At 34.0% G+C, this 22,435-nt stretch overlaps 3 protein-coding genes across 10 annotated transcripts in view; 1 reads left to right on the top strand and 2 right to left on the bottom strand.

Annotated features, from left to right (window-relative positions):
* The window catches only part of Dnai7 (dynein axonemal intermediate chain 7), a 73,745-nt gene extending 64,668 nt beyond the window's left edge, over positions 1 to 9,077 (bottom strand). For 2 of the 4 annotated variants that reach the window (XM_071610050.1, XM_071610052.1), the window contains exons 1-2: positions 8,752 to 9,077; positions 6,139 to 6,156 (exon numbers count right to left, since the gene is read on the bottom strand). In XM_071610050.1, coding sequence (XP_071466151.1) covers positions 6,139 to 6,156; positions 8,752 to 8,763 — 30 coding nt within the window. In that variant the 5' untranslated portion in view covers positions 8,764 to 9,077. The remainder of the gene's footprint in view (positions 1 to 6,138; positions 6,157 to 8,751) is intronic. The other 2 variants (XM_027934226.2, XM_071610051.1) reach the window with 2 other exon arrangements.
* Positions 9,078 to 9,180: 103 nt separating this feature from the next.
* Positions 9,181 to 17,472, top strand: Etfrf1 (electron transfer flavoprotein regulatory factor 1). Of its 2 annotated transcripts, XM_027934126.3 has the most exons (4): positions 9,181 to 9,328; positions 12,024 to 12,107; positions 16,471 to 16,559; positions 16,641 to 17,472. In XM_027934126.3, the coding sequence occupies exons 3-4, from the start codon at positions 16,509 to 16,511 to the stop codon at positions 16,860 to 16,862; spliced, it is 273 nt and encodes a 90-aa protein (XP_027789927.1). In that variant the 5' UTR covers positions 9,181 to 9,328; positions 12,024 to 12,107; positions 16,471 to 16,508; the 3' UTR covers positions 16,863 to 17,472. The 2 variants fall into 2 exon arrangements, with proteins under 2 accessions (XP_027789927.1, XP_027789926.1); XM_027934125.2 differs by lacking the exon at positions 12,024 to 12,107 and having other exon boundaries at positions 9,182 to 9,328.
* Positions 17,473 to 17,864: 392 nt separating this feature from the next.
* The window catches only part of Kras (KRAS proto-oncogene, GTPase), a 37,928-nt gene continuing 33,357 nt past the window's right edge, over positions 17,865 to 22,435 (bottom strand). For 2 of the 4 annotated variants that reach the window (XM_071610069.1, XM_071610068.1), the window contains one exon: positions 17,865 to 21,962. In XM_071610069.1, the coding sequence (XP_071466170.1) occupies positions 21,846 to 21,962 (117 nt within the window). In that variant the 3' untranslated portion in view covers positions 17,865 to 21,845. The remainder of the gene's footprint in view (positions 21,963 to 22,435) is intronic. The other 2 variants (XM_071610067.1, XM_071610066.1) reach the window with 1 other exon arrangement.

The following is a 22,435-nucleotide window of genomic DNA, read 5'->3' as shown; positions in this document are numbered from 1 at the left end:
AAAAGAACATGAAGGGGAAGAGAAGGGGGTAGGGTCTCAATATCAAAAGCATGTCCCAGTAACTTAACTTCCTATTATTAGGCTCCCCTACTAGATTCCCCCATTTCCCAATAGTGCCATGGGCTGGGAACAAAGCCTTCAACACATGTGCCTTTGGGGAACATTCCAGATTTAAAGTACAGCAGAGTACTATTTTAATGGCTTTTAGTTTATTCACAGAATTGTACAACCATCACCACAAACAATTTTAGAAGATTTTCATCATCCGTAAAGGAAATTCTACACACAATGGAAATGACATTTCATTTTTTCCCAAACCCTCAACTATTGGAAACCACTAATCTACTTTCAACCTCTATGTTTGCTTACTGTGGACATTTCATATAACTAGAATTATGCAAAATGGCAACTACTATGACTAACTTCTTTCATTTAGCATGTTTTCAAAGTTCATCCATGCCAAATCATGTATCAATACTTCATTTTTATGGCTGAATAATTATCTATTTTATGGATATAGCACATTTTGCTTATCCATTAATAAACTTATGAATATTTGTTTTTTGTCATATCTTATTATTTTTAAATATCATGTTTTATGATTATTGTTGTATACCTTACACATATAATCTCCTTTGCAGATGGCTTTGTTTATGAGAAAGTGTTTTTATTTCACCTTTATTTTTGAAAATTATTTTAGCTGCTACAGAATCCTAATGTGACCATTTTTTTCCAGTATATTGAAAACATGCCACTTTTTGGCTTCCAGTATGAACTATTAGAAACATAGTTCAAGTTTTTTCCAGTTTTGCAAATGTCTTCATATAAAACCAGGGAAGCAAAACAGGGATTAAAAACAGTTTTAGTATATCCATTATTTTTTTGTTTCTTGTCTTTACTCGGGTCTTTTTCCTGATAATTTCTTACTATGTTTTTATCTCTTAGGTATTTTTCAGATGATAGTTTTGATCTATATGTATATAGTCAGCATTATTTATTGTTTTTTGGCAGAAAGGGTGGTCCCCAGAATCCTAAGAAGGATCAAAATGACATTTTTATTATTTTCAATCTTATCACTTTCATCAAAGCCTTAAAATTTCATATTTAATTCCAAGCATTAAAATGACTACCATTGGGGCTAGAGTTGTGGCTCAGCGGTAGGTGCTCACCTGGCACATGGGAGGCCCTGGGTTTGATCCTCAGCACCACATAAAAATAAATAAATAAAGGTATTGTGTGCAACTACAACTAAAAAATAAATAAATATATATTTTTTAAAAGTCTACCATTTGCCTACTTGACAAAGCCCGGTCATCAAACTTAAACCTCTTGGCCATATCAGATTCACTTTCTATAGTATGTTCTGAGAGCTCTCTGTACTATTAATTGATGATAATCTCATGGACAATACCATTGAGCAAAAATTATCATCACTCCCATCATTCCATCCTATAATAAATATGAATTCAGAAAATCTCAATATTTCTCTTGACACATTTCACCACTAACACAGAGAACGACAATAACAAGAAGTCTTTGATACCTTTATTAGAGAAAGCTTTGCCAACACCAACCAATGCCTTTAGTTTTCCATTGGTTTGAAACCACAGATCCTAGGCAATGGACCAAAATAAGATTTGCTGTGGATAAAAGACAAGCTTTTATCTTATAAAGTACAAGGATGGTTATAAAAGGGAAAGATGCAACAATAAGAAGGTAGGAATTTATGACAAGGTATTTTCTCAGGAAAGGGTAAATATTGAAGTTGACTATCTAAAAATTGATTTCCAAAAAACTGTGTCTTTGGATCCTTAGAAAACTTTGTGTAGTTCTGGGAGTATCTTTTACTTCCAGAAGTAAATTCATAGGTTTACCTCAGCTTGAAGTCTTCACATACAGACTGTTATTGCAACAGTATTGCAGCTCCCTAATGGGTCTTCCAACTTTCATTCTTGTTTCCCTACAGTGAATTTTCCACAAGGCAGCCACAATGACCCTTTAAAAATGTAAATCAGATCATGCTGTTCTGCTTAAGGCTTTCCCAGGCTACCCAACACACCCAGAATGAAATCCAAATACATCAAGGCCTACTTGGCCATGAACCACAAACTGGCTTTGCTTAACAACTGACTTTCACTTTCTACCTTGTTCATTCTATTTTAAATACACTGGCACCCTCACCAAGGTCACTTCTAACTATGGATCTTTGCAATAGTTGTTTCTTCTGTCTAGAATGCTTGTCCCTTGGCAAGCTATTGACTTATTCCCTTGCTTTATCCTATCCATATTACTTTTCAAATTTTACTTGGTTAATAACCCTATGTTAAATAGCATCACCACCCATACTATATCCCACATTTTTCATTGACCTCTTACTTGGTTTCTGACTATCTAAAGGTACCTAAAATTATATTATTTATTTCTACAACCCAAAATAGAATACATAAACTTGATGAGTTCAAGAAATTGGTCTTGAAATTTTTCACTAGATACCTTGAACATTGCTAAACTGATAAAATAAATATTCTTCCATGTTTTTAAGGACTTACATACAAGGATTTTATAAGGTGGTGGCAAAAAAGAGGAATATAAAAATAATAGTACATATTTTCAATTGGAAATAATGCAGCTATTAAATGGTATGAGGTAATTTCAATGTGCCAGAACAAAATGGTTCCCATGATACACTTGTTCTATTAAGACTATGATGTCATCAGATGTAAGATGCACTTTAATTTATTACTACCAAATAAAGGAAATAATGCCCAAGATTGTAATTTAAAAGTAAACAGATACACATGTGAAGACAAACGAGCCCACAACACAGAAAGGTATAAGTGAGGAAACCTGCATTTCAACCCAGACACTGGGTAGAAGGAAGAAAAAAAAATTCCGTTAGAATTTAAACCACAAACCAGTTCATGGGATTTTCAGTCTGATGCAAAACATTAGTTTGGTCCAAAACCCCTTGAGAACTAAATTTAAAGTAGTAACAGGTTGGTAGTGAGCCCAAGTGACTGACAGAAGAAAATATCTCTATAGAAGAAATGGATATCACGGCAGGACTACAAAGAGAGGAACATGCTATCTATTATAAGACACATCTCAATGTCAGTAATGTTAAATGGTAAAAAGATGAGTATACTTGAATAAAATATATTGATAAGTGAAAGCTAAAAGAAGAAAAGGTGTGTGTGTGTGTCTGCATCTGTATGTACTCCTTAATGTTTAGAAAACTTCTGAAAAGATAAGCAGTGATTATTCTAGGAAGGCAGACTGGGTATCTTGGGAAAGAAGAAAATTTCCATTCTATTACTATTTTAATTTTATACCATCTTTATTATTATTTCTCTTAAAATACTTTGAATAATCAGAAAAAATAAAATATATATTTTAATGTTTTCTTAACTTTACTGAAAATACAAGGGTATAGACTTATCCCAAAACCGCACTCTTCAAAAACAGAATAATTCAAAAGTATGTAATTTATTTCTTGGGTTTGGTTTCAAATTTCATGGAAAGAATATCACCATCTCTAAGGAAAACATTACTAAACACAAAATAATCCAAAAGCATTTATTTAGTATCCATGTATACATTATGCTAGTGTTTAATTATATTTGTTCTTCTAAAACTCATATTAAAATTTAACCTGCTGAGTATTAAGAGGTGAGACCTTTAAGGAGTGAGCAGGGCTTTGATTTCATCAGTGGATTAACCCATTCATATAATTAATGGGATAACAGATTAAGGAGTTCATGTGTTATCTCAAGAGTGGGTCTGGTATAAAAGCTCCTTGTTTCTCACCATGTGATTCTCTGCACCACACTGTGGCTCAATATTGGATAAAGCCATAATCCAAAGTCTTGGCTCTTTTCATTATAACGTACCCATTCTGTGGTATTGTGTTATTAGCAAGATAACACACACTAAGACATACGATCAAGCACCAAAGTAAACAATGAGTTTTCAGATTAAAATAATTCCTCTAAGATTTAAGAATTTGGATCAGGAAAAAAAAAAAAGTCCACATAAACCAATGACTAACTGAAGAGATATATAGCACCCTCCAGAAGCCTCCCTATTAAGAACTTTTATGAGTGCTTCATTAATTTTGTTCAGTTATATTTACAACCTCTAAGAGTATCAGGTTGGTAGTGGGTCCAAATAATTGACAAATGCAGACACAGAAGGAATGCAACAATATTTCTTGAAGAAATGTTTAATTATATCAATAGCAACTGCACATTTATGCAAGCGTTTCTTCCAAGTAGTCAAGGACTCAAATGTTTTTAAGTATTGGCAGAGTAAATGGAGTTTCACATATTTATTTAACAAACATTGACTGAATTTCTACACGTGCCAGGCACTGTACTAAATGTTATGGACATAAAAATAGGTGACATGTACCTTAACTTTAACAGCTCACAGACATAAATACATAATTCCAATAAAATGTTATGAATTATAATTTAGGTATGTACAAATGCATGTACTATAAGAATACAAGTGTCCTTTGATATAGGTTGGAGATTGGCTCCAGGCCTCTATGGATTTCAAAGTGTACACATGCTCACATCCCTTATATAAAATAGCATAGTATTTCCACATAACTTAAGCACATCCTCTCATATACTTTAAACCATCTCAAGATTACTTATTAATACCTAATAGAATGTTAATACTATATAAATGGTTGTTATACTGTATTGTTTAGGGAATAATGACAGAAAAAAGCTTGTATATATTCTGTACCAATGCAATTTTTTTAAAACATGTATCATTTTCAGTGAAATACTCAACGTTATTTCTTCTAGCTTTTAGGGATATAATTGTTATATTCTAAAGTCACAATTGTTTAGAAATGGATTTCTTTTTTTAAAATTTTGTTTAAATTGTTGATGGACCTTTATTTTATTCATTTATTCATATGTGGTGCTAAGAATCAAACCCAGTGTCTCACATATGCTAGGTCAGTGCTCTACCACCGAGCCACAACCTCAGCCCTAAAAATGGATTTCTAAGCCATAGTTGGTTGACTCCATGGATGCAGAACATATGAATAGAGAAGCCCACTGTAATTCAGTCTGCAAGAGAAATGGTGGGGAAATCTATGAAGAAATGAACCTTGAGAAATGCCTTAAAGCAGGCATTTTAAACCTAAATAAATTCCTGTTGAGACCAGGTAGGTAAATAAAGTAAGGGATGTGGCCATGGTAAGAACTATGGCAAACTGAAGACTTTCTGCCCTCCTAAAAGGGTTAGCTGCCATTGAGAAAAGTCAACTGTTGCCTCATACGACTGTAGGCCCAATGTTATCAGAATTCCAATATTTTATTAAAAGATGGGAATCACATTTTTGTGAAAAACAACTGATTTTTTTAAAAGGAAAATTAAAAAATAACCTTTAAGGGCAAATAAAATATGTTTGTAGGCTAAATCTGGCCTGCCAGTTAAGAGATTATAATCTCTGCCTTAAAAATATAAATCCAAAAAGTGAAGAAGAGAAAAAAGGGCATTCTAAACACACAGAACAGTACATCTTTTATTGAACTATATTTCTACCCAGTACTAAAAACAAAAACAAAAAACAAAATACAAAAAAAAAACACAAGTCTGTGTTAATCCATTCAAACTCATATTAATTTGGGGTTCATTTTTAAGTCATAACAGGTTTTACAAATAAATTTTTGTGTTTTTCTGGGAAAAAGAAAAGGAGTTCTTCCGAGATCAGATGAGATCAGGAGCGTTCAGGGTGGTGTGGCCGTAGACAAGAAAAGGAGTTCTTAAAAGAAAATTTTCTTTAGCAGAAGTAACAAAAAGCCTCAAATCTAAACACAGGTAAAAATAAAGGCAATTTTTAGTTGTATTTATGAAATTAGAAATCTTTTTTATATCAAATATAAATATAAAAATATGTTTATATTTTTATATTAAAAATATGTTCATATAAAAATGTTTATAATTGTTAAGGATTATTCCATGATTTAAATAGAATTAATGTGTAAAAAAGTAAGCATAGTAAATTCTATACATTATAATAAAACTAGAAAATTAGCTTAAAATTCCATAAGAATTCTGTAAAACAATGTGTTCATAAAATAAACTATTTTGAGAAAAATAATAATTTCTACATACCTTTTTTTCTTTGGGACCCTAAAAGTTGGAAAACAAATGATACATTTTAAAAATAATTCAGATATTTTTAACAAAAATATCATGATTATATAAGATGTTAAAATTAGGAGAACCTTGGAAAAGAGCACAAGGGAACTCTCTGTACCATCTTTGCAACTTTTCTGTAAATCTAAAGTTATCCTAAATTAAAAAGCTGTTTAAAAAATGATTTAGGTTAAACATAAAACCACACATACAATTCAGACAAAACTATAAGTATGTACTACAGGGAAAACTAAGATAGTTCACCCATGAGGGCATCTTTTGTACATAGTTTCCAACAATATTTCTTATGACAATCAAGGATCCATATTTAATAAAATACTCTATCACTAAACTGAGTGCCAGTCAAGAAAGTACTGGTTTAAAGGGTTCCAAAAGTAATAAATTGGTGACTAATTATTGGCAGTAACATCAAATGTGCAAGTGTGGAAATGATCTCATTTTATAAAGAAATAATCTTTCTGTATAATAAGTTGGGTAGGTTTTATTGAAAGGGAATTGGTTATATAAAGAAGGCAAAGCTATGAAGATTTAAGGTTCTTTACAGCAGATCTATTATTTTCTAGAAGTTATTTTGGAAAGTAAAATATTTCAATAAAGATTTATAATTATGAGTATTTTCAATAACATTACTTGTTATTGATAAGGCCAATGTATCCATCAGATTTCTTGTAAGGAATTTGTAGTAGATCATGTGATTATATGATTATATACTTTATATATTTGAAAAGCTATACAAGGAAAATACTGGTTCAAGTCACTATCACTATATAACACATTATATTTCATCTTCCTGAAAAGTATATATATTTTACTGATTCAGCAGATATTTATTAATGCTTTATGCGTAAGGCCATCTGAGGTGCTTGAGACAAAGTACAGACGAATAATAGATATTTTGATCTCATATGGTTTTTACAAATGGGTTCTATTTTTGTTATAATATTTGCTATCAATTAATAGAAATGTGTTCAACCAGATGTAAGTACTATACAGCAGAATATGTAAATAGCATTGTTCCTGTTCTTGAGTAGCCCTATTTTAAGATAGGCAAACTGTCATCTCTCGTGAGTGCTTCTAATATGAAACAGGTTAGGGATAAGTACATATTCTTATTCCTCCTGAAAATCATAAGAACTATTATGCAGTAAAATAGTTCTCAAAGTTCAGAAGGCATAAAAATCATCTGATAATCTTTCATAGAAATGCATGTTCCTGAACTCACTTTCCTTCCCATGTTATGATTCAGCAGATGTGATGGGTTGAATTGTGTCCTTTCTAAATTCACATGAAGAAGTCCTAAACCCTTGTATCTAAGAATCTGACCTACTTGGAAATAGGATACTGCTGACTTAATTAGTTAAATTAAGATGAGGACATACTGGAATAGGGTTGGTGTTATAAAAAGGGGAACCTTGGACTTAAGACACTCTTGCAGGGAGAATATCTTGTAAAGAATGAAGTTATGTTGACACAAACCAAGGAACTATTAGAAGCTAGAAGGTAGGTCTGAATAAATCCCTCCTTAGGGTCTTTAGGGGAAGCATAGCCCTGCTGATGCCTTGATCTCTGTAATTGTGAGACACAAATTTCTATAGTTTAAGCTACTTAGTTTGTAGTACTTCATGGCAGCCAGTTCAATGTTGGAGTTAAGTGGGTTTTTGGAATCTGTGTTTTAACAAGTACTCCAGTGAGTTAGCAATAAAAGCTCCAGGGGCTACAATTGAGAAATATTGCTATAAGAATCTAAGAAGAAGAAACTTCAACTCACATTCAAAAGGAACAAATAGTTACTTTTTGTTCTCCCAATTTACCAATAGTTTTAAATTGGCTTACCCGTTTGTATTCTGCCAGAAGTGCTCTCTACTTCCTATTTCTTCCCACCACTTGTAGAAAACTCACATTTATATTTTAAAACAGGTTGAAAAACCCAACTCTTTCCTGTCTCCCTTCCCCCAATTTAATCATTTCCAACTTTGTGTTACCCCATTTTAGATTCTTCAATTGTTAGTTATAAAACTGTATTGAAGTTAATTTGTTTCATCTGCCTCCCATAGAAGGGTTGTCACATTCGTTTTCATATCTAGCTTCCACCCCAGCGCCAAACACAAAGAATGCACTCCATATTTTCCTTTAATTAATGCATTAAATAATTAACCAAGTAGTTACATTCTCCACTTCCTCTGGTTTTAATCATAGAAGATCTCTTGATGGAAATCACATTTAAGAAAATGGGAAAAGAGATCAGCTCATAGTTATATGTTGGTTTGTCTCCTTGGGGAAGACTTGACAGCTGGGTACACAAAAACAAAACGTGAAGCTTTATCATATTTAATGCTGATTGACTACACTGAATGATAAAACAATTCATACTCCTAAGAAATACCACACAAGATAACCTTTCAGAGTGCAATAAATTTATCAGCTTTTAATTAACTACAGAAGAGACGTAAATACATATTTGCCAAATTTGAATAAGAAAGCAAATTAGTGGGAATGTCTATCATTGGGAATTACTAGGTTGGGACCGTTTTCAGTTTAGCAACAAGTAAGATTAGGACATCATGTTACCATTATGGCCATCTGTTTGCAGAAACTGGTTTGGGACTCCCACCTGTCTGCTGGACTCAGGACCCCAAGGCTACCAGTCAGGAGAAAACGGACCCGCCCCGGGCTAAGGGTTCTTTCCTCAACTGAGCCGCTCCTTTCTAAAATATGACGGGCTCTTGTTACGTCACTCAACACTGGTGAAGCTGAATTAATGCTCGCCTCTTGAACTACCTCTCCTTGTCCCCTCTCACCATGAGGAAGCAAGAACGACCTTCCCAGTCGGCAAAGTCAGAGCTCGGTTGTGAACAAACGCTGCCCAGGTGGTCAAGACAACAAGCACCGCCCACTTGCGCAACATAGGCGGAGCTCAGGCCCGCCCATACCAGCGTGCGCCGCCGCACAGAGAAATTTCCGGTTGTCGTCCCGCCCCCACCGCTGACAGGTTGCTTCAGCTTCACCCCGCCCCGCTGGGCTGTGGAGGAGCGGTGAAGTCGGATCGGTCAGAGGCTCTTAAGGCTGTAGCGTACCGGAAAGCGCCGGAGTGCAGCCACCGGGGCGCTTTGTTGTTTTCCGGATTCTGGGGTCTGGAGTTGGTGAAGTATGTCTGGGCGAGAACCATTATGGGTGTGGGAAGGGGTTTCTGAGCGTCTTCCGACGCTGACAGTCTCTCTCCTCTTCTTGCCTAAAGTGTGTCGGGGCGAATCTTTCTGGGAGGGTTTCCAGAAGAAAGGGAGCGACCCGCATTTGGGTCAAGTGACAGACATCCTAGTGCGCTACCTGGGCCACCAGAGTTAGGCCAGCCAGGGGACAGGATCCTTTGCAAATTTGGATAGGAACAAATTGACTCCTAGAGGGTTGGTTACTTTTAGATTAACATAGTCCAGAATCTTCTCTCTGCTCGTGGATCTGTTTACTTTCTGTGAAAAGTACGTTTCCCCTATCCTAAGGACAGCCATAAACAAGAATTGAAAATGATTTGAAGCAATTAGTGGGCAAAATATTCCTAACAGTTGAAGACTGCTGAGTGCTGAGGCCCAGCAAGACTTATGTGCCCAAGGTCACACACTTAAGTGTACTAACAAATAGCACAACTTTCATAATTTCTGACCCTTCCGCACATGAATAAACACCGGCACCCCACACCAAGAGGAAAATGAGAAGAAATTAAGTGACTGTTATTTTTCCAAAGCCTCAATTTTTCTCTGTGATTTTAGGACCTGTCTAAACCCTGTTTTTTCATGACAAGGCCGGAAGTACTTTAAAACTATTGGCCCTGAATTCTAATAATGCTCTATCCCTTCCAATGCCGTTGATGAAATGTATTATTGATTTTTTAAAAAGTAGTACCGACAGAACTAGCCTTTGTGGGTAAAACATTATAAGCCCCACTTAATAGAAGTCTTAGTGTGTAATAGTTATTACATCCCACCTACCTCCACATGCTGGAAGCTAGATAAAAACATCTGTTGTTTTTAATTTTTATTTCATTGGGAGCTCTTTTACAGCTCACTGTAGCTATTTGGTATAGAAGTGTGCTTTTGTTTTGAATTAAACAAAACTACTAATATTTAATACAAAACCTTAGTCATCTCTTAATTAGGATCGATGGGGCAAAGGATAATGGTAAACCCAAACTATCTTAAAATGGTAGACCTCCAGGGGAAAGAATCTACTCAAGCTCTCTGTTAACCTCCTTCCCTGGGAGGAGGAATTGCATAGATGTGTTGGATTCCAAAATGCTGATCTCTATTAGTACAAGTCACTGTGGCATAAGGAATTATACTCATGAATTTTACTGTCTACTAGTATCCTTGTACAGGCCTGCTCCCTGGTATCTCTTTACCTTCAGACAGGTGTAGCGCCTACCTGCCCCTTCTAAACATACCTATCCACAACTCACTTTGTATAGTCTGCTTTCCAGGCCTAGATGAATGTGTATGCTGGCCTTTAAGGGTAAAATCTCTTGTCACCTGTCTCTTGATTACTTACTCTGCTGATGGCAAGTGTGTTGGTACAATTTTTGTGTATAAAGCTTTCTAGGATTAACTAGTTTGGGGAAATTGTGCTTCACCTGTTTAAGTCCACTAGAACCAATTACAAATAACGTTACAGTGCCTCTCTTTTGTGTTTTCCTTCAGCTTATGTTGTTATCTGAACTTCATGGGAAAGGGTAATTAACAATTTGGGCACCATAACTCCTAGTAAATTGACAATTCACTGTTAACCTAGGAGTGGAGCTGATTGTTAGTTAACTCCTAATCTGCATCATTGAAAAAAAATTAATGGGGATTGCACCTCCTTCTCACCCATCACATACCCAAGTTCTTAGAATAATGGGGAGTTTCTCTTAAACCCTAATTTTTTTGGCTTCCCTAACTTCCATGACTTCATGAAGAGTTAAGCAGCAGCCCATGTCCCTGCTGGACTTAAAATAGTTTCCTAAATTAGAAACCCAAGAGGACCTGTTTCTCCCAATAGCTGAAATAAACTCAAATGCCTGAAAGTCAGCAATGTAACAATAAACTGACTTCATTCACATAACATCAAAGAATTGGACAATTTTTACCTTAGCCACACTAGCTCCATTTTTTGCTAGGCAAATCTTTTATTAATAATTTGTTTAAAAAAAGCCAGCAACATAAATCAGGTTCTCAAAAAGCTTTCATATATTACAAATTGTTAATTAAATGAAGCCAGGTTCTTTGCCAGACATTAAACAGTCTGTGTTTGCAATTTAAAATTATATCTATACATTTAATTTTGAATTTTTTTGAGAACCACATGGTTCTTTAACATTCTTAAGAATAGCTCACTCTGATAATGGCCCTTCCCCAAAAAATATTTTAATGAAATACCTTAGTTGTTGTTTGGTAGGTTCAATACACCCTAATTTTACTCCCTTCCAGAATTCTACTGTATCTTTCTGAAGGGATATAAAAATGGAGATTTGGAGAGGTTTTGACAGCAATAAAACTTTAGAAGCTGGAAAACAATGAATAAAGGTGACCTAGTTCACCAGAAAAACCCAGTTTTTACCACAGTATTCTTAAAAGACATTGGAACAGTGGCCCTGGAATTGGAGGTGAAGAATGAAAATTAAAGAGAACTAAATGAAAGCATCTGAGAGACTCCTTTAAGTAACTACACCCCTCATTCCCACAGATGACTGGAGGTTTATTTCTAGACAAAGTAATACTAGGGCATCTTCAAGCATACTATAATACATGAGAAACGATAGAATTTAGGTATTCATAATGCTGAATGCAAGACCCTCATTCCTCTTTCTTTTAAAGGTTTAATTGGCAAATCCTCAGAGATTGGTAGACTGCTCAGGGAACTGAGTAGCCCAAGAGGAACAATCCAAGATACATGAGAAGGTAAAGGACTCACCTAGGATACCTGAAGTGAAGTTCAAAGCCTATAAGCTTCAACCATGGATGCAGATCTAGAAGACTTTTTTGTCCTTAAAAGAATGGACAGAAAAAGAACACCAGATTTTGGAAGAAAGCTCAGAAGTGATAGAGAAAAAACAGGGCGGGGGAGCAATTGGGAATAAAATAGAAAGTTTCAACAAAGCTAACAGTGAACTCAGAAGGGGAGAAAAAAAAGTTTGACTCCATTATGTGTTTATTATGTGAGTTAGCTTATAAACTACAAGAGAATTTTCTAAGTATTAGTGTGGAAGTAATTTTGATTCCTATGTTGGTCTTTCCCCCTAAAAAGAGGCCAGAAAAAAAGATATATGAGTCAGCAAGAAAAGGTCTTTGCTTAGCTGCTATACTGGCAGGAGGTACCTTTTAGATATACTATTTTACATTGTAAAATAAGAGCTTATATCCAGTACTTCCTCCCCAGGGAGGCATACCGCAAATTATGTGTAGCTGCCGACTGGGGGCAGGTTGAACACCTATTCCTACTCACTAACTGGCAGCCTGATCATTTGGATAGATCTCTGCTTACATATGTATCTTAGTATCTTATCAGAATTCCTATTCTATTTTTAGTAGTTTTACTAAGGCATAATTATATATAATAAAGTATAATTTGATAAGTTTGATATCTATTATACAACTATGAGACCTTTACCATGATAAAAATAAACATATCCATCATCCCCAGTGATTGCTTCATTCATGTTTGATTCTCACTCAAGTCTCCAGCCCCCTACTCCCATCCTCAGACTACTCTATTATTTTTAACCTCTCTGTGGTCTCTTCCTATTCTGAGAGAAGTCTAAATGTTTCAGATTAACTGTCCAAGTACCATTTCTGGTTTTGAATACTGCTCTGATTTCAGCTGTATAGAATTTGAGGTATCTGATCAAACATATCTCCCATAGCCTCTCTTATTTTTAATGTGTTTTTGCAAAATCAAAGTTTTTCAGAGATACATATATTATGTAATTACAAAAACATCTGTGTTCTTAAAGCAAGAACAGGATACTGAAAAAAATTAATAATAAGAGTTCTTGGAGATTATAGCAGAAAGGAAAAAACTTGATAGAACACTTGGAAGTTTATGAGAAAGAAAGTATCCCAGAAAATTGAAAAAAGAAAAAAAAGAAAGAGGGCATATCTAGAATTTCACACACCCAAATAATAGGAGTTCCTAGAAGGGAGAAAAGAGAAAATTGGGGAGAGGGACACGAAACTAGGAACAAAATTAATTTCTTCCCCAGACTTCAAAGTTTCCAGATTGCAAAAGCCAAGTGTATCACAGAGGAAGAAAATAAACCCATGACAACACATCATTGTAAAGTTTCAAAATCTTCAAAGAAATCTCAAATTTCTGAGGAGATGAAAAAATACATCACATATAAATAAAAGATCATTTATCCAGACTGCTTTGAACTTCTTAATAGCAGTGCTGGAAGTAAAATTACAGATGAGCAATTGCTTCAAAATGTTGAAAGAAAATTGTTTCCAGTTTAAAATTCTATACCCAACCAAACTATCAACCAAATATAAAGTGGCCAGCCATTTTTAGACATTCAAAGTCTTATTCACCTCCTGTATGCCCTTAGTATTAAAGGATGTGCTGTACCAAAACAATAAAATCAGAAAAAGGGACACTTTGGAAAATGAGAAGTAGGATAGTCAATATAGAAGATAAAGGAATTTCTAGGATGGACAAATGACATCCCAACACAATAGTTGATATGGAACAACCAATCCAGAATCAAACTCACATTGAGAGCTATCTATCAAGATTCCTGTTACCATTTGGATCCTCTTTTTATGAGGACATTAAACCAAGGCAGGTCTGGCAGATTCTTATCAGTACCTGCCTTGTCTGGACCACATAGAAATGAAATATCTGCTCTCTTCTATGCTGTGTTCACTGACTGAATCAACTTAAGGACACTCATTTTGACCTTTTGCTTCAACCTGTTCCCAGAAGCTGATGTTGGGCTTTGGTGAGCTTAAAGTAAATAATAGTCTTTTCTTCCCTATTCTGTGTAATAGCCAGAAATCAAGTGTCAAGATTTATACCTGATTTCCACAGGCTTCATTTGTGGAGAGCTGAAGATTCATGACATTACTAAATAGTCCTGAAGGGAACTTTAAATCCTGGGGAAGGTAAAGCCAGATTAGGACTTCTGGGCTTTCATTTAGTAACAGGATTATTTCCTCTGTCCTTACTTAGACTCATGCTTGCTGTTGAAATTGTCAAAACTAAATATATTATTTAAGAAAGTGTTCATGGTTGGGAAAACTACAAAGCAAGAGTAATTTGCAAGTCATTAGTGGTCATCTTGGTAGAGATGGGAAGGAGATTACTGGAAAGATGCATATGAAGGCTTAAAAGATTTAATTATTTCATAACCTGAATGACTTTAAATTTGCACATTTTATGTACTTTTTCTTAAGCATAAGATATAAAAACATAAGACAATATGCATGAAAACACTGACACCCTACCTTTCAAATTATGAAAGATGTAAATTTTGTCAAAATGCCTAAATGAGGCAGGGGGACAGGTGAGGTCTTAATGAGAGTCTATAATATTGTACTTTAGGACTGAACCAAAAGAAAAGTAATGGGAGGACTTAGCACAATTATTTCTAACTGAATATGGTGCTATAATTTTAATTTATACTTTCTGCTAGTTAACTATAAAATAACCCTTAAAACTTATGTACAAAAAATCTTCAGTTCAAAGGTCATTAAGTGGGTGGGCATCTAGAGAAAGGAAGGAGAGATGAAGGGATTGTAAGATAAGAATGGTCTTTGGGGGTTAGGAGGGGTTTGTTTATAAGAGCCTACCATGAAGTGAGGAGAACATTTCTTTGGATAGAGAAGTTGGTGGCACAGGTTGTTAGAGTTGGAACAAGTGAAACTTATCTAGGAAGGGGGTAGTGGCACAGCATAATTCTTGAGCCTCAGAGAGGGAAATGAGAAGAAAGGAATGGGGAGAAGAAAATGTGGGATGGTGGAACTAGGTGGCATAGCTCAGAATAGTGTGTGTTGAGTGGTGACAGTGACCGGAATTTGGTTGCCTTGTGGGTAGAGGACTGATGATCCAAAAAGCAAATTTATGGAGGATAATGAGAACCAGATTTCTTATTGGTGGACAAGAGTGCTAAAACTATGGAAAGGAAAAACTAAAATGAAAACAAACCCTGTAATGTTGGAATCGAATGTTATCAGGTCATATAGAAATTTGTATAAAAATAATTGTGTATGTATACACATATCACATTTAATCTACATGTATATACATTTGTTTGCAAGTTTGCCCACTGAAGAGGTCCTTGGAATAGTGACAAACCCACTGTTTTAAGCACTTCTAGCTCCCATATCTTGGGTTCTAAAATACTCCATCTAGGTGGTAGTTTCTAAATACCATTGTCCACTGAAAGGCAAACAAAAAGTAGTACTTTGGAGAAATAACCTTGAATAACATCACTTTAATCCAGTGATCAAAATTGGAACCATAAAGGAATATCTTGGAATTGTGTCCATCTGATAGGATGCAGTGTTAGGGATTTTGATTTAATTCCAATAGTTTTAACTAGTAGGAATTATTTTGAGTTTAGGCTGTAATGGTGCCTTTAAAGAGCTTCCTCTCCTTATTGTAGCATTAACAAAGATATAGAGAGAAGGATTTTGCATGCCACTGGATGTTGCCTCTTCTTCTTGGACACCCTTGTAGATAAACAGTAGATAGATGGTTTATCTATCATATTGTTTATCTACTATTCACTGCCAACCTGTTTGACTCACATACTCAGTTTCTTTTAGTTTTTAACCTTCCTCTGGAGAATACCCTTCTAGATTTGATCAGGACTCTTAATATCCCCCAAACAGATCTGGCCTTGCCTTGAGAACAGGGTAAAAAGAATTTTCCCTTAAAGAAAGCGAAGCTCAAAAGTTAAGTAACCTGTAGAACACATTTTGCAGGTGGGAGTAAAATCTAGTTCTCATTCCACTGTGTAGTAAAAGGAGGTAGTGCTATGTACTTAAGATAATCTGTTTTCTCATAATCTTCTCTCCTTCATAGAACTTGTCACCATTCATAATTATCTTGTTTATTAAGTCTCCATTAGAAGTAGTTTTGTACATGTTCACATAGCTGACATGTTCATAGCTATATCTCAGTACCTCAAACATCAATAAAAGGGCTACTTACCAAAAAGTTAAAAAAAAAAGGTACTATTTCCCAGTGTATAAGATCTGTGTTATTTTATTATTTAAGAATACAATGGAGTTATTTACAAAAAATTTTCCTTTTCTTTAGGTATGTTATGTACAAAAGTGGATTAATTTCAACGTTAAATGAAAATGGCCAATTCTTTAAGAGGAGAAGTACTGAATCTTTATAAAAATGTGAGTAATTATGTTGCCAGTTTTACAAATGTTGTCATATAACCCTGATTATTTAGAAATATATAATCTTTCTTTTTCAAGCTGCTGTACCTTGGACAGGACTATCCAAAAGGAGCAGACTATTTTAAAAGGCGTTTGAAGAATGTTTTCCTTAAAAACAAAGATGTGAAGGATCCAGAGAAGATCAAAGAACTTATTGAACGAGGCGAATTTGTCATGAAAGAGTTAGAAGCCTTATATTTCCTTAGAAAATACAGAGCTATGAAACAACGCTATTATTCAGATATCAACAAAACTAAGTGATCATTACTACTATAAATCAGCTGAAAAATCAGTACCATCTGTTTTGTGTATACCAAATATTCTAAACTAGAATGGCAAGATATACATGTGTAAAAAAATACCTGAACTGTCCTGCTGAACCAAAACTAGTTTCAACCAGATAACTAAGAGATACATCCACAATCCTTTATGCTCAATTTTTATTAAAATAACAACTTATACAACCAATTATAAATTAATAAGAACCCAGTAAGAAATTGTTTTCTAACATTAGTCTATTACTTTTAGCCAATTTCTCCCTTGTACTGACAAGAAAATGCCATTTAATAAGCAAAATAATTTCTTAGCACATTTATTCTCTTTTGGAGTAGTTTTATTTTTGACCCAATTTGGTACATTAAAGCACATATTAAAGGATGATTAAAAAAAAATAACACCCAGTAATGATTTAAATGCAGTTATAGAAATAACAGATATGAAGATTACTTCTGACCTTGAAATAGTCTCCCAGTGATTGGCATTACATAACTATTATTTCCATTATTAACTTTGCTGTTGACTCCCTTGGGCCTTAAATCATTTGTTGTGAATCAATTACCTTCTTTCAAAATAAAATAATAACTTTATTCTATTTTTTTGTCATAAAAGCAGATTTGTTTTGCATCTACTTCTGTGTGAATTAACATGGTGGGCCTAACCTTATATGAATTTAGTTCAAACATTACATAATGTTCTTAGCAACTTCTATAAACAAAGAACATTTCTAAATTGTAAAAGCTATAAAAAGGATCTACTAGTATACTTTAGTGTATGCAGCTTATAAAATGTTCCATATCAATTGGGGAGCAAATGTTTTGAGAATTTCCATTAAGAAATACACATTGTCAGGGCTTGGGATATAGTTCAGTGGTAAAGCACTTGCCTAACACATGTGGGGCCCTGGGTTTGATCCTCAGTACTGCAAAAAGAGAAAAAGAAGCGGGGAGAAGATTATAAAGAAATAAGAAAGACACACTACCACAGTCACCATAACTATTTTTTATTACATTACAATTAGGAGCAGTACAGTTCATGACAAAAATATTACAAATTTCAGATCACTTCACAGCACATACTCCTATAAACATTTAAAAGTTAATTTTAATTAAAAGAGTGGTCATTCTTAAATTTAACATTTGATATGACCAACATTCCTAGGTCAGCGCAACCAAATGATGGAAAACAACTGGATCACACTGCATATGTCCCACAAAAAAAGCACAATGTACAAAATGTGCATGTTTCAGTTTACACTATACAAAAATAGTTAAAATACATTCCAGGTAAACATGTTACATTAAGAAATAGTACTAGTAAGAAATTGGCACTCAAAGGAAAAATGCAAAAGTATTTTCAACATGAAAACACAAGACAGTGGAACTGGAAACTTCCAGATAAAACATATAACCCATTTAGCTCTACTGGGGTGGGGGCGGGAAGTGGACCCTCTGAAATTGACGTTTCTGCAGTAATAACTTTGTTTTTCCTAATTCATCTAAAATGCCTATCATCATCCCAAACAGGCACTTTAAACTATGAAGCTAAAACACAAATTTTAATCTAGCTATGACTATTCTTCAAGAACTAATATATGTCTTTAGAAAGAAATAATTTTCATTGACAGAATTCCACAGCTACCAGCTTTAAGTTAATCACTTTCTTAATGTAGAATTCATGCTACTCAATATTATAACAGAAGTCATTAATAAATTCAGCTTTAAAGTAACTGCTAAGTTTTTAAAAACATTACTTTTATCAAGAAATTACTACATTTTCACAAATGGGAAATTATTTCAGATAATTTTTACTGCCTACAAAATAAATCCCTATATGTGTATTGGGGGGAAAAGTGGTTAGAAGAAAAAAAAAATCACTAGAATAAAAATGAGATGAAGTTGTGCAAACTGTAACTTAACATGCCTCACAATGTTTATAAGGACAAAATTGTGCAATGGTGGCAAAGATTTCTGATAACCTATAAAAGTTAGGTTCTAAATTCCTATGCAGTGTGACTCAGTTAATAGAGCCTAGAATTCCTAATTGAGAACATTCACTCAAATTATACTACATATGTCTGCTATATTCTTCCCACAAACGTTATTTGTCTAAGACTATGTAATTTAGCACTATTTTCCAACTTCAAGAATTTTTATCTTTAAGGCTGTAGTAATTAGATAACATTTATGTTTATTTCTAGAATTCTCTCCCCTTTTAAAATCTCTACAAAACAGTGTTAAACCATTCAAACATAATGGAGGATAATTACCACTACCTTAAAAAAATTTGCCCAGCTACATCAAAAAATTCAAGAGTCCTAAGTATCCTGAATACTGCAATTCCTGAATTGTCCATTTCCTTCTCTGTGTAGAAACAAAAGGTACTGCATAAGTCTTAACAACCTACCCAGTATTCCACAAATCTGTAGTTTAATAAAGCATTTCAGAAATTATATTGATTTTTACACAGAAATTTCCTTTACTGTGAATTAGCTCAGGCACCTGTTTTATTTGTACCCCAATAAAACTATTTTAGAAGTCAGTATTTAATTTTAAAAGTCTATTTTAATTATACAAAGAGAAAACTAGAATATTACATATTTGGGAATTTTTACTCCTTTAAAACAATGAAGTAAAGTGATTTATATAAAGTTGCTTGATTAAACAGTTACACTGGAATTACAGAAAAACGCCTATTGTAGAATTGGAGAAATCTGACAGACCAAACCCCCTTTTTGCAAAACAAAAGTGTGCATTATATTACCACCTCTGGATCACGTGCCAAAAGCTTTACTAAGGTATTACAGACCACTCTAGCACTCCTTAAGGATAAGAAATTATGTCCCTTTGGGGATACCACATCCCCAGTGCCTTATGTGGTAGCTGGCATATGATAGGCACTGAATAAACATTTGTTAAATAGATCAATTGTGTTAAAAAGTAAGCTTTATGATTAAATTTCAAAGTTTTCACTGTAAGAAGGTTTTAGTTATTAAAACCATGGAATGTATCATTGTTACCAGGATACTCCTAGATGTAGATTTCAGTACTACCTCTATTAAATTCTTCTTCCACTGGATAGGGTTCTATTCATACTAAGTTTGAAAATTGCTACTTAGTCACCAGTGGACCAGGCAGCAAAGACATCATGTTCAAAGGATCAAGATTAAATTGCTACTGCAACTATCTGAAAATTAGCTGTTATGTCCAATCCCATTATGGTATCTGTCAGATTATTTTGAGCCCTGGGGAAGAGAGACAATTTGATGTACCTTAATGGGCAGACTTCATGGAGACATCCATAGCAGCAATAAAATTTGAGGTGAGGGAAATTAAAAAATTAAAAAAAGATTCTCTCAACTCATGGTTCATGTGGAAGGGTAGGCAGGCAAAATGCCATTAATATGGGAGTGGAGTACTGAAACTGGAGAATGTATTTTCAAATATAAACTTCACCTTTTGCACAATTTTGCCCCAAGACTGGTACTGAATACAGGTAAAAAGTTACAGATTGTGCTGAGCTTGACAAATAGGTATATCTTTATGTAAACAATGTAAATTACATAATGTAAAGCCTTTGAGATAATTTTTTAACATGCACAATGACCTGCCCAAAATCAGAGTTCTAAAAGACATCTAGAATCTAACTCATTTTCCTCCTAGTCCAGTGATATTTTCATCTCACCACACCATCTCGCTTCAAATATTTTAAAGTAACACTTCAAATGCACTGTAAGAATTGGACTTTATTATTTATGTATTTTCAGAGCACTGGATATTCTTAAATATGGATCAGACTTGAAAAGCATTTATGAAATGTTACTTTAGCCAGGGTTAAAAGAACTATAAAAGTGGAGAGTTTGAAACTACTCTCTCCTGGTCCCCGTTTTGACCAACCAATGCATGACAATGCTGGATGACCATGGGGTGTATATACAGTCCATGCTATGAAACTGTCAATGAAGCTCAATGAAGCCTGGTCTCTTCAATACCTACTAAGCTAAAACTGGCTCAAATAATCTTTAATATCACTACCAGAACTAAAACTATTTTCAAAGACTGAGGTTCAAGAAAGATTTAAAGTTATGCTAAGAATAAATAGATAATCTGACACAGGGAGACTATATTTAATTCCTATGAGAATTTTTATACATGTTAAAATTGTTTCAATTATTATAAAAATTTAGTTGCATGTAAATATAGCCCCCAAATGGTTGCTATAATCCCCATTTCATACTGGATTTGCCTTAACAGGAAAAGCTAGGAGTCTTACAGTAATTTATCTAATGTGGAATGTCAATGGCCTTTTAATATTTTCCATTACCTTACTTTTTTTTTCTATTTTTTTTTTCCTTTTTATAGAAAAAATATAATATTTTTAGGATAATGACCATTACGAATAGCAGTGGAAAGGGGGAGAAAGCCTTTGTGAACAATGTCTGTTTACATTCATGAAGGATGATGAACTATAGCACATGATGTCTTGAAGATAAACTGAAAGAAAACCCATAAACGTGTGATCCTTCTATGTTTTAGTAAAACCAATCATAAAATTGCAACTGAAGTTATAATTACTAATTAATTCATTTATGTAACTAGATAAAGTACAAAATAGGGATGATTCAAAAGCTTCATTAATCTGTTTCACACCAACATTCACAATTGGTAAGAAAAATAGGAAGTAATCAACTTGCATGCACCAAAAACCCCAAGATGTAAATCTCAGGTATTCAGTTTCTTTTTCACAGGCATTGCTAGTTCAAAAACCAAAACTCAAGGAATACTGGCACTTAGAGGGGAATAAAAGTTTCCACTGTCATTTTAAAATAAGCATTTAAGATAAAAGCTAAGTTTGCATGGAACAGAAAAAAAATTAAGTAATGCTAAACAAATGCTAATAATTTAGTGTAATGTACAAAAATTACCACTTTTACTTAAGTATGCCTTAAGAAAAAAGTACAAATTGTATTTACATAATTATACACTTTGTCTTTGACTTCTTTTTCTTCTTTTTACCATCTTTGCTCATCTTTTCTTTATGTTTTCGAATTTCTCGAACTAATGTATAGAAGGCATCATCAACACCCTGAAATACAGAAAAAGTATTAAAATGTGAATATATATACATGGTGGTTTGAGGTAAAAAGATGACGGACTTCCATTATTAATGTAAATATTAACACTGATAAAGAATAAATACACTTTCCAATTTTCTTCCAGCAATTAAATATATCAGACTTTGAGAATTCTTTGGCAAAGAGAACCTCTGATTTTTACAAAAGGCAGAGACAATCAATGGCACTGATCATATGCAAGCTTAACAAATGACTTTTTCCCCAAGGAGAACTTAATTTGCTACTAATTTTACATATTGAAAACCTTAATTGTCAAAATCCAAATGTGTACATGCACACATGTATGCATGAATATGTGTGTACATTTATCTGTACCTGAGATTCTGGACTTTGGATATAAGATATATAGATTCATAAATTCTCATGGCAATAATATTTTACCTCTGGTTCTGTACTTACATAAAATCATTTGGATTTAAATAAT

Source organism: Marmota flaviventris, chromosome 3 (assembly GCF_047511675.1).
Source record: "Marmota flaviventris isolate mMarFla1 chromosome 3, mMarFla1.hap1, whole genome shotgun sequence".
In the NCBI taxonomy this organism is placed as follows: domain Eukaryota; kingdom Metazoa; phylum Chordata; class Mammalia; order Rodentia; family Sciuridae; genus Marmota; species Marmota flaviventris.
This window is presented reverse-complemented; position numbering and strand designations above follow the sequence as displayed.

What these genes read in the sequence shown, in the direction of transcription:
- Etfrf1 (XM_027934126.3), top strand. Translation starts at nt 16,509, where the DNA reads ATGAAAATGGCCAATTCTTTAAGAGGAGAAGTACTGAATCTTTATAAA. An exon ending in TACTGAATCTTTATAAAAAT is followed by an intron (nt 16,560 to 16,640) that starts GTGAGTAATTAT and finishes TTCTTTTTCAAG; the next exon opens with CTGCTGTACCTTGGACAGGA.